General features: G+C 36.7%; 1 protein-coding gene across 5 annotated transcripts in view; it reads right to left on the bottom strand.

The window, feature by feature from the left end:
• The window catches only part of WDR17 (WD repeat domain 17), a 71890-nt gene that overhangs the window by 40821 nt on the left and 18474 nt on the right, over positions 1–12595 (bottom strand). For all 5 annotated transcript variants that reach the window (XM_065405147.1, XM_065405148.1, XM_065405149.1 and 2 more), the window contains 4 exons: positions 5695–5946; positions 4951–5073; positions 3148–3335; positions 293–461 (listed from right to left, as the gene is read on the bottom strand). In XM_065405147.1, coding sequence (XP_065261219.1) covers positions 293–461; positions 3148–3335; positions 4951–5073; positions 5695–5946 — 732 coding nt within the window. The remainder of the gene's footprint in view (positions 1–292; positions 462–3147; positions 3336–4950; positions 5074–5694; positions 5947–12595) is intronic.

Genomic DNA, 12595 nt, shown 5'->3' with positions numbered 1-12595 from the left:
ATGAATACATTAAGAAAGTCCTTGCACAGGTTTCTCAAATCCTGCCTCCACTCCAGTGAAGCAAAACTGCCTTGGTTCTGGTGCAGTCAGGGCCTTTTACAAATAGATGCTGAGGAGAGGGAAGGATTTTTCCTTAGGGATGGACAGCTCCAGAGAAGAGCATGTACATTCCAGCTTGCCAACTTGAGAATTACATGAGCGTTTACTTGAATTCATCAGATCAACTGCATTTTGTGCAGAAAATTTCAATAATCATATAATAATATTTATGCCTAAAATCAAATATGCTTACCTGGAGCCCAAGAAAGAGAATAAATGACCCCCTCATTCCCAGGAGAGGTGTAGACTGCTGTTAAAGTGTTTATATCCCAAACTTTTATTGTCCCATCAAATGATGCTGTAGCTAGAAGGTCAGGGTTATCAGGTTTGAATTTACAGTCAAAGATGGTTTCAACATGTCCCTAAAATGGCAGAATAAAAAAATGAATACTAGTACATTAAAGATTTTTCTCACATGAACACAGTTGATTTAATTGCTAAGCTAACCCTATTTTCTGTAGTTTTAACTCTTTACTGTAGTTCTCTAACATCTTTACATCTATATTAACATTTTATATTAATATTTTAGCATGCAATTTAGAGATTTACATAGTGCCTTAAACCAGTGGTTCTCAACCTGAGGTACATGTACCCCATGGGGTACACAGAGGTCTTCCAGGGGGTACATCAACTCATCTAGATATTTGCCTGGTTTTACAACAAGCTACATAAAAAGCACTGGTGAAATCAGTACGAACTAAAATTTCATACAGACAATGACTTGTTCATACTGTTCCATATACTATACACTGAAATGTATGTATAATATTTATATTCCAATTGATTTATTTTATAATTCTATGGTAAAAATGAGAAAGTGAGCAATTTCTCAGTAATAGTGTTCTGTGACACTTTTGTATTTTTTACGTCATTTTGTAAGCAAGTAGTTTTTAAGTGAGGTGAAACTTGGGGTACACAAGACAAATTAGACTCCTGAAAGGGGTACAGTGGTCTTGAAAGGTTGAGAGCTAATTCCTTAAATTGCCACTTTTTTTATTTCTAGATTTTAAAAAAATGCTTAACCAATTTTCACCATTATATTTTCTTTAGAAGTCTTACCACAAAGCAAATGAATTGCTGAGTTTTAAGTAATTGAAAACTATGTGAGTGAAAAATATAATGGAAAAAGGCAATGATCCTTCATTTGAATGCAACACTAAAATAAAACCTACCAAGCCAACTACAGGCTCCAACAGAGCCATACTTTTCAGCTAATCAGTTAATAGTAAAAGGTGTAATAAGCATCTGGATCTCTCCTCTCTCTCTTCTTCCAAAGGATTAAAAACCCCCAGCAAAATAGAATATGCCATAGGCCAAATTCTGCTCCAAGCAGCACCTGTGCACACTCTGGGGAAATTAACCCCCTGTAGAGTTGCACAGGTGTAAATGAGCAGAATTTGGCTCTGTGCGTCAGTCATTATGACTGAAGTGTTATTAATTGGGCTGTACCTAAATGCAAAGTCATTTCTATTTCAAAATTCAATTTTCTTATATTTTTCCTGTGAGACCTTATATTCCAAATGTGTTTGTTTTATGCCTTATGGTGAAATAATGACCCTTTTTGGAAAACAAGTATGTGAAACTGACATGAAAGTTCTAAGGTACAATTCTCAGTGGCTGGCCACCTTTTGCTCTTGCAAAAGTGGACTTATTTTTTCACAAGTAGTAGAGAAAGTTCAAAAGCATTCTTTTCAAACCCTGATTTTGTTTTCAGACATAATGTCTGTTTCCATAAAAGTGGAAATAAACAAACTGGCTGCTTGCAGATGAAATCGAGTTCTAATAGTTTCTTTCCTGGTTTCCTATTTCTGCTTCCATTTTCATGGACCTGGATGGATGCTGGCGTCATACTTACTGTAAGCATCCATATATTTAAACAAGTGTTTGTTTAATAAACTATATTTCATTTTCTTAACTTATAAACATTAAAAACATTTTTAACAAAATCAGTAACACTAAGTGGTGGAGTTCTACCAAACTGCTGGAATATCTCCAGTGGTGGAGGAGCTAAGGTATACACAGTTAATGTCAGTTTACTTCTAATACACCAGACGTGTAATTCTCCACCAGTGGCGTAACATAATCCAGGATTAGATGACCTGGTAGTAAAAATGCCTGTGCCTTATCTATCCTACAGCTTCCAAGGTTGCTACCAAAGGAGCTGCATCAGTAGAGAATTACATTTCTGAATTTTCCCAGTGCAAACACACCCTCAGTGTAACCAACATTTTGCTGCATGAAACTGCTTTGCTAATTCTAATTCTTGCCTGATCATTGAAAAAAGACATTATGAAGTAATGTTAGTAGTTTTACATTTTTGTGTTACTTTCTATTTCTCTATGACATTTTCATAGGCTTGCTCATAGTGCTTACTCAGACAAAACTCACTGGTTTCACTTAACGCTTTGCTTGCATATGGACTGCAGGATCACACTATGAGATGTTCGAAAACAATATTTATTTGCCTGCTTTGCTTAGGGTTTTTCAGTTGAGTAGATTGTTTTTTCCTCAATACTCCTTTTTAGTTTTTTACTTAAATCCAACATGACACTGAATTTTTTACCTCCTTGTTTATTAAAAGCATCAACAGTGAACTCATCGGCACTATTTTCTGCATGTGCTGGCTGGATAATTGACATGCAGCATAAAAAGGGTCACACAACTATTATACTCCTTCTCTTCATCCATTATTGAAAGAGTAATACTTTTTTTTTGGTGAGGTGGGAGAGGAGGGGAGATGGGAAGAGTTAAACTGATATTTAAAATATGAAGTAAGTATCTCCCTCACTAAATAATATTAGTTTTACGGTATTTCATATTTGGGTCCTACATTATTTGGCAGTCTTCCTTTGTAGTGAAGAATTAAGTTCAACATTCTAGAGCTGTTATATAAAGTTTCTAAATCTTCAACCCCTTTTTATTTATGAATCTGATTTGCCTGCACACTACACTGTAGGCTCTATGCTCACTCCTTGATTATTGTGCATAAAAATGCTGTATATATGTTATTATTTCATTCAAAACATTGGACAGGCAAAGGAGACATACCAAATCTCTAAGGAAATCCCATTTCTTGGCTCCCATGTCATAAAGTCCCACTCCACCATCCATAAAACAGCAGACAGCATGGCCAGGAGGAAGAGAGAATGCTTGGTTTTGGGTTAGAGTTGGGGGTGGAACGGCCTCACTGGTAGATGATGTATGATGATTTTTAGTAGGAGAATGTGATGAAAGTGCTTAATAAAAAGATATAAACATATTAACATATTTTGTTTTTTTCATATTTAAAAACAAGCAGCAGTTACATCACTTCACGTCAGGGCTTGTAAAATTCATTTGCCTATTTGATGCTGACAAGGAGGAAGGTTTCCATGGTGAGAGGGTGGGCCTGAGCGTATCTGATATTGTGTGTCTCCCAATAAACCCTTCTAAACATCAACAGGGGAGCAGAGAAATCCCTTAGAAAAATATTCAAGAAACTTTTAAAAAATAACAGGTTATACCATTTAAAGGGTGCTGTGTCAGAATCCACAATTTTTGAAAATTAGTCTTCTTCAAAAAATTCAAGTTGATAGTGTCCCTCAAAATATCAAGCTAACAGTAACAAAAGTGACAGGAATTGATACTTGTAGTAGAAAAATGGTGGCTGATGTAAAACACAAGAACAGAAGTTAAATAAGACCAATATTATCATCTTTATTATTTGTTTTTGGAAATGCCCAAGATGTGCTAAGTGCTCTACAGACATTCAAGAAGGGATGGTCCCCTTCCTGAATGAAGTTCATAGTCTAAGGAAAAACAAACAGGTAGAAAGAGGTTAGAGGAACCAGGAACAACAAGATAATTAGATTCATTATCTGTAGTAGGGCAGAAGTGGGTCTCTAAAAGGAACTTAAATATGGATCTATGCCTTGGTAACTTGGAAGCTGTACAATGCATAGAGGTTGCATAGAAAAAGACAGGGAGATGAATATGGGACAAGTTGATAAATAGGCAGATGAGAGTGGGAAAGTCGGCAGTGTGGAGGGGACAGGAACAATGTGTGCTGAATAAGGGAGGATAAGTATATGCAGCTTTGAAGGTGGAGGTAAGAAGCTTAAATTTGATGCAACATTCTCAAAATACTGTCTCTAGGCTGATGAAAGAATGCAAAAATGTGTTCTAGTAAGTTTGAAGAATTCATAGAATAAAAGTGAGAAAGTGGATGATATGCTAATAGGTAACCTTCCCTTTCAGTCTCTCTTTTTCATGGTAAGAGATTATGTGGTCAACAAAATATCTTTTCTGATTTTTATACTATTAAACTATTAAGGCCTAGAGAACCGGAATCAATACACAACGTGCATTACACATCTTTACATGTATGCAGTGTTGTTGTACCCATGTTGGTCCCAGGTTATTAGACAGACAAGGTGGGTGAGGTAATATCTATTATTAGACCAACATCTGTTGGTGTGAGTGACAAGATTTGAAGCTTCCAGACAGCGTCACGTGTGACCAGACAAAGATCTCTGTATAAGCTCAAAAGCTTGTTGCTCTCAGTAACAGAAATTGGTCCAATAAAAGATATTATCTCACCAAGCTTGCCTTACCTTGTTTACCGTGTAAAGCTATTCTAAGGGGCTACAAGCTTTGCATATTGTTATGAGGTATCTGTTATAAAAAGAGAATGTATATGGTACTTCACTGGGGTTGGGAGCAAGACTGTAGTATTCCTACATGAGGGACTGCCTAATAAGGAAGAACTTAACAAAAGGTTTGATCTGATAGCACTTAGTCCACCCAAAAATGCATTGGTGTCAAAAACTTGCAACCACTGCACTGAATTACAATAATTAAATATATACTTACACTTTTTCTTTGGAGGAGAATTGAGCACATGTAAACCATGGAACCCTGTTTTCTTCAATTTAAAATTATCTATAGGTGTTGTGCGTGAAACATTCCAAATACGTAACACTCCAACCTGAGAATCTGAGATTTAAAAAAAAAGCTCCATTTATTAATGTTTTTTCTACATAAACAATGTACATAATTTAAGCACCAAATTAATCAAAAAGTGAAACATTGAATTAAATGTATAATCTTAAAATAATGTTACAAGCAGGCTTTTACATCTTCACAATAATGTTACTTTAAATTAGAGATGTTCATTCTTCGAGTACAGTGGGTAAACCTATCAACAACAGCATAAAATATTCTCTCATTCACCCTTCCTCTCTCTCTACTACTCCAACAATTCTCCCACAATTCAACCACAATTTCCCCTTCGCTCTCTGGTTCAGAAAAGAGAAAGGATTGGAACAAGTGAGCTCCAAAAACAACAGAAATGGAAGCGGGGGAGTGGGGAATCGCTTGCTTGCTTATGCCCATCCCCCAGCCAATTGTAATCCATGCTGATAAACTCATGGCAAAACTGTTTGCATCTGTTTTATGCATTCATTTTTTCTAGAATACATTAAAATATTTCTGTTTCTATTGATATTAAAGTCAAAGGTATAGAAAAGATTAAACATGAAGTACAGTACCTATTTTAGAGATTTAATGCTATATTTATAACCATTCAATAAACTATCAACAATAAGAAAAGATTACCTCCAGTAATAAACATTCCAGGAGCACTAGGAACCCAGGCTAAGCACTGAACTGATGCTGCTGCACTAGGAAAATTAAATGCTGTGATACAGCAGAGAGACTCAGAATCAACTAGTCGAATGCCATTATGTAAATTAGCAACAAGAAGATAGTCAGTCGACAGAGGGTCCCATTCCAGGGCTGTCACTGGATCCTCCTCGTCTGTCCCTTCAAGAGACTCTGGTCTTAGGACATGTTTCTGACTCTTAGAACCTTTAAAAGCAAAAGGAAACAGACCACCTTAAATTAGATATAATGTGTATCAATTACAGTGATTTATGCATAGTTTTGTTATGTCTGCTTAGGCTGGCAAACAATCCCTATTTCCCCCCAACACACTCTGTAGCTTCTTCCACAGGCTGTACTAGTGAAGCCAGCAAAGCTCATCCTCTGCTGCACTTACTAACAAAGGTCTGACTCCAGCAGACATTTCCACTGCTTCCTTTTTATCTTAATAATAGAAAAAATAGAGTGAAAATGGTTGTTCATGTTTACAGGTTTAGATCCTGCAAACCCTTATTCATGGGTTCGCAGCATCAGGCCCCAGATGCAAGCTGGTTTTAGGTAAATACATCTGCACAAACAAAATAAAATATGAGCAAAGAAAAGAAGAGTGATATAAACCAGGAGAAAGACAGTGATAATGAGTCAGAGTAATCAATGTAATAACTTATTTTTTCAAATGTAAATGGACAATTGTTTTTGTTACATCATTTGTTCAAATTCAGGAGTGGATAAATAACAAATAGAGTCTGAGTATGATACCAGAAGGGACCCTTACATCATCTAGACTGACATCCAGTATATATCAGCACATCAAATATCACTCAGCTGCCCCAGCAGTGAGCCCAGTAACTTGTGTTATGATCATCATTACCCAATATTATGGAAAGCTAGCACTGATTTTTGATATTACAAAAAACAATCCCACTCACAGATAACACAAATCTTTGTTTTTTAAAGCGATGGTGTTCTATTCAAAATAAATAAATGAACATGCTGTGCTACTTCCCTAGAAACAATGAATTAATTAATTATCTCTAAATTTATTCAGCTTTTATCTACTTTTGAATTTTGACAACTAGGAATGCCATTAATTTGTCACATTTTGACAAATATTAAAAGCTATCTGTTATCCCTCTGATGGATTTCATTTAATCATTGACGTAGAACAGAAACAAAAACTACTTCAGTTAGCATTAAAAAACTGAATCAAAAAGTCTGTTCACTGGAGAACATTTTTCTTTGAGTATTAAAATAATTCACACTATAATTTGGTAGGTGTGTTTGCTTACAGGTGTATGGTACTTATGGTACGGTAGAATTAAACACCACCTGTTGCTGCTGCTGTTGGGGCAAATAATACACATCAGACTGGATAACAGTGAATAGGAGCATAAATTGATATACATTTCTGTTAGTTTGTCTCAGGCCCATAGCTAGCACATTGACATGGGGTAGAGGACTGCATGACAAGAGGTGCTGTTGTGCTTGCCTTCAAAAGTTCATGTACTTAGCGAAAACCATAGTCTCAGTCAGAGGCTTATTTTTTTTACTTTATTTTTATGAAATAAGGAAAAATAAGATACATATTTATATGATTGTTCAGTATAACAAATATTCCAACATTCAAAGATTCAGAAATATAAAAGTATAGATCTTAACATGAAAGTGGGGTGTAACAAAGATTGTTCATGAAACTAAAGTTGAAATCTTCTTGGATAATGGTATCTAAATTCTTCCACAAAGGCATTCAGGTTCAGTTCTTCAGTCAAATCACTTTCCTACAACAGGAGAATTAGGTTTCTCTTTCTGTCATGGGTGGTGCTCAGCCCTGGGTGTGACAAAATTATTTTCAAACAAGAAAAGGAATTTTCACAAACTCAAGACCACTATAGACATTTCAAAAATAGACGGGAAAGCCTCCTTTAATTCATTGGCAGCACCTAGAACTTCTTAAAATCCCTTGCAATTCCTCTCTTCTATCAGTGGTTTAAATACAGCCATTTCAACTGTCACCTTCTCAGTATCTAATCCAAGCAAGTCAATCAAAACACTCGGTGATTCCAATTTCAAGACATCTGGAGAGCTGGTGAAATAGATTGCTGGCAAGCTTTTGTATAACTCGGAATTCTTCTCATAAAATCTCCTTTGCAATTCACCACTGGTTTCATCAATCGATTTTTGACAAATTTGGGACCTTTGATGCTCATTTACACTTTGCAATTCTGGTAAGTACTCAGTGACCATGGAATCTTGAAATTTTGGGGCCAAAACCATGGCTCTTTTGGTGGCACATCTTAATGTTGATGCTTCATCACACACATCTTTCACAACACGGTACTTGGATCGAATGTCTGGGAAAAAGTCTTCAAACATCTCTCTTTTGTTGAAGTTCTTCACAGGCAATAGTAATCAATTAAACTCCTTTAGCAGGGTGCATTACTTCCTTCTGAAACTAATTGTTCACACAAGGAAAAACTTTCAAAATCATTCTCATAACCTCAACTAAGAACAAGAATTTGAGTGATTGTGTAACTTCCAACATCCCTCTTGCACTATATTCATTCACAAAGTCTGACGAATACTCTGAATCTCTTCCAAATTACTATGAATTATTTCTGGGGTTTTCAGGTGACCAGTCCATCTTGTTTCTATAAGTCTTTGCAGGTGCTAGCCTTTATACAGAACACTAATTTCATGCCTGCAAAAAAAACTGTATAGAAAAATACAATTTGAGAACAAACCTGCCACTGCTGAGTTCCTGTCAGACACGAGAGACCACCAGATGTAGTTGGTTATTCAAGCAGTGTGTGTATTTGCTTGTTTAATCTCTCTTGTAAAAGGATTTGTAAACACCTCTTTTGCACTTTGACATCATCAAAGCAAGAATAAAGTATTTTGAGGGTCAAGACAGCTCATGGAGGTCTTTCAAAATCTGTTGTGTAACAGCTTCAGCAGTGAGGCCATGCTATTGGGCCACTCCAATAAGTCTCTTTTTGGCTTTGAAATCAACATAGTAGTGTAAAACAGTGGACACGTTTCCTACATTCACAGCAGCCTTTGTAGGGTCACAGTTCAGGCAGAAGAACTTAACATCACTATTTTTTCTGAGTAGCTTCAACAATATCTTTCAAAACCATCTTCATTATATCAGTTATTTCATTCTGAATTTCATCAGAAGTGTATTTTGCATTTTTTGGAATGGTTTTCAGAGCATCTTTGAATTTTGGATCTTGTCCTACAGTAAACTTAAGTAGGTTGATGAAAATTCCTGATGAGTTGTTCAGAGTAAGATCTATGTCCTTGATGTTTATTATATCTTGATCCCTCAGAGGCAACTCATTTATCACAGCAAACTGATTAATTTTTGTGAAGGTTTTAAATAGTATCTGTTTCTTTCAATTTGTGAGGATGACACCAAAGCAGCAATTGTGGCATCTGAAAAAGGAAGTTATGATAAAATAAATATCAAATTCATAAATCATTAATGATACTGAGCAAATTAATAAACTGAAATCATAAAAATAATAATTTTTTTGTATGCTGGATCTACCACATCAAGTTTTGGAGTTTTCCTCAAGATAAGGGATTTAAAGTTTATAGGTGCTAAAGAGTAGGCTTTAGGATACATCAAGGATGTGGAGTTATATGTATGATTTTGTGCAGGACTTGGGTCTAGACCCATGATTTGACACTACTTGATTTGTGAATCTCAGCAGAATGACATGAAAATATAAATGTGAAATGTAGAAATAGCAAAAAATTACCTGTAGCTTCTCTTGTCCTTGTTGCAGTCCCATCAGCCATTGTATTCAAGTGGACTAAGCATTTCTCATGTTTGATTAAACCTTTGCCTTGATAAAGTGCATTTTTCCAATTGCAGAATCCAGATTTGATAAAAACCATATCAGTTCCCATTCCACCAGCATTGCTAGGGTGTGCATACACCCACCAAGGAAAACAAAATGGACTTATCAGTTTTAACAGAATATTCCAAACACGCAGAGGTGACGTGTGGGGGAAGCATGCTGGGTAACATGCCCCCTCCCTGATTTTTTGGTTTCACCCTCAAATCCAGACTGGGTGGCCTGCTGAGATGACTCAGGGGGCTTCCTCAAGCCCCAGTGCACAGGGCTGGCCTGAGCCACCTGGCGTCACCACTTGCCCCCCCCCTCAATGTCCCTCTGCTCCCCCCCCCAGGGGGCATGCCCCACAGTTTGAAAACCTCTGTGGGGTGGTCACGTACCCTCCCAGAACCTTTAAATTATGTCCCCTCCCCCCCATCAACAGTTATGCATCGCCTCTGCAATCATGGCCAGCTCATGCACCACTTTTCATTAAAACAACTCAGCACACCTCCAATATTTATTTTAGGAAAATTAATTTCAATTGAGCTATTTTGAGAGTTCCAAGATCTCATGGATCATTCTTGTATATAACCTTATTATGTTTTGTATTATCTTCTGAAGTAGATGGTGAGCTTGGTCGAGTCTATCTCTTTATGAGATGGACGAATCATAAATTTGTCCATTTTGAAAACTATTTGTAGCTATTCCACCATGTACAGGAAGGGCCTGGGTCTGTAGGTCAGTGTGGTGTTGACCTGGGGTAGGCGGTCTTTGTGGCATCAATAGAAGGGTAAAAATCAGCTATTGGCTCTATGCTACATTTTTAGAGAACAAATAAACAAAACCATTTCTCTCTTTTCAAAGTCATAATGGTAATACAATGGTAGACATCACAGTTGCAAATACAAGAAATCCTGTGAATTTAAATATTCAGATTTATTATTGTAAGCAAATTTTCTCAAATCAGAGCAATCCTCAGTGAGAGCTAAACTATCTTCTGGCTCAGACTGTCTTACTAAGGGTTTTCTAGCAACTATTTGGTATTTACCTTCTGATTTAGGGTCTGATCCACTTATGCACAGCCTAACTTTCCTCTTGTGAGTAGTTCTATTTGCTATAATGGGACTATTCAAGTAAGTAAAGTTACTCACATGCTAAACTGTTTGCAGGGACCAAGACGTCAACTAATTATATTCTCTGCTTGAATGCAAAAAAGTGTGGAATTTATATTTTAGACATAGCAGAGTGATGTAAAATTGCTAGATTTTATTCTATAGAACAAGGTTCCAGTGAATGAGTCCAAGTTATAATAATGATCTCACTCAAACCAAAACAATCCTAATCAGAAAACTGTAGGCTATACCTCTGTGTTTACACTCATAGACTTTAAGGCCAGAAGGGACCATTGTGATCATCTAGTCTGACCTGCACATTGCAGGACACAGAACTTCAGCTATCCCCTCTTGTAATAGCCCCATCACCTGTGGCTGAGATACTGTAGTCTTCAAATAATGATTTAAAGACATCAAGTTAGAGAGAATCCATCATTTACTCTAGTTTAAACCAGTAAGTGACCCATGCTGCAAAGGAAGGCGAAACCCCCGCAGGGTTTCTGCCAATCTGACCTGGCTGAAAATTTCTTCCTAACTCCAAATATGGCAACTTGTTGAACCCTGAGCATCCCGGCAAGACCCATCAGCCTTATGCTGGGAAAGAATTCTCTGTAGTAACTCAGAGCCCTCCCCATCTAGTGCCCCATTTCCAGTCATTGGGGATTTTTGCTACTAGAAGTCGCAGATGGGCCACATGCCATTGTAGGCAATCTCCTGATACCATCCCCTCCATAAACTTATCAAGCTCAGTCTTGAAACAAGTTAGGTTTTTTGCCCCCCACTGTTCCCCTTGGTTTAATCTGAAGTCAATTCTATGCTACTGGGAGCTGAGATTTCCCCAAGAGTAATGAATAATGCTGACATCAAGTGGTAAAAACTCACATTATTGTTCGCCACGTTAGCCAGAGTTCTACTTACCTTTGCAAGTTTCTTACACTCTTGAAATATCTAATTCCTAAACCTATTACTCCTATTTTCGCCTTCAAATCATTTTGGCCAAACCCACATGTGTGTACATGGCCCAAGAGTAAATCATATATTTTCTTTTTACTGATGCTTTCCATTAGGCTGAGACAGCACTACTGGAAGTAATGCATAGTCAGAAAAAGTATAGCCTTTGGAAGTGCTAATTTGGTACAAAGAGCAGCAGCAGGAGAAATACAAGAATTCTAGCATGGTTTTTAGCATTGTCCAAAAACTCACATCTGGTTTAGAGGAGATTCTTCCTCTCCTAATATTCAAAGTCAGTTGTCAAACCAAGAGAAAAATACATACCCTGGGACACAAGAATGGTCATCACCGAGGGTCATCTTTCCTCACCAAGCAGTGAGGCACGTATGAAAAAGAGAATTAACTACTTAGCTCCAAAGGAAAACTCCACATACTCCTTCAAGGAATGTGCATTTAATACAACACTGTGCTATTTATAAAGCATACAAAAATGTGCTAGGTGCATTACAGATAAATTAAAAAGACAGTTCTTTCCCCTAATATGCTTTAATAGGAGACAGAATCTTAGATCTGGGTTCACAATTGCTGATTTGTTTACCCAAAAAAAAAAAAAAAAGGGTAGAGGATTGAACATTCAACAATTAGAACATTCAATAAATAACAATCCAAACAAATAAAATTAGGAGATCAGTAGTTCCTGGCTAACATCAGTATAGTGGCAGATCAAAAGTTTAGAGTAGAGGGCTGTTATCATACCCTCAGAATCAGCTTACTATACACATTTTAAAGATGCAGTGTTGATTTGATAACCAAATAGGATTCAATACAAAGACAAAAGATTCTGAATTTTTTCGAGCTAATCAGATGTATTTTTGTCATATGTAGTGAGTAGGAATACTACTATACTCTGAACAAATTTTATATAAAAGTTTCTATAAAATCTAAACT

The sequence above is a fragment of the Emys orbicularis genome, chromosome 5, assembly GCF_028017835.1.
Source record: "Emys orbicularis isolate rEmyOrb1 chromosome 5, rEmyOrb1.hap1, whole genome shotgun sequence".
NCBI classification, from domain to species: Eukaryota; Metazoa; Chordata; order Testudines; family Emydidae; genus Emys; species Emys orbicularis.
The sequence above is the reverse complement of the archived record's forward strand: the minus strand, read 5'-3'. Positions and strand labels throughout refer to the sequence as shown.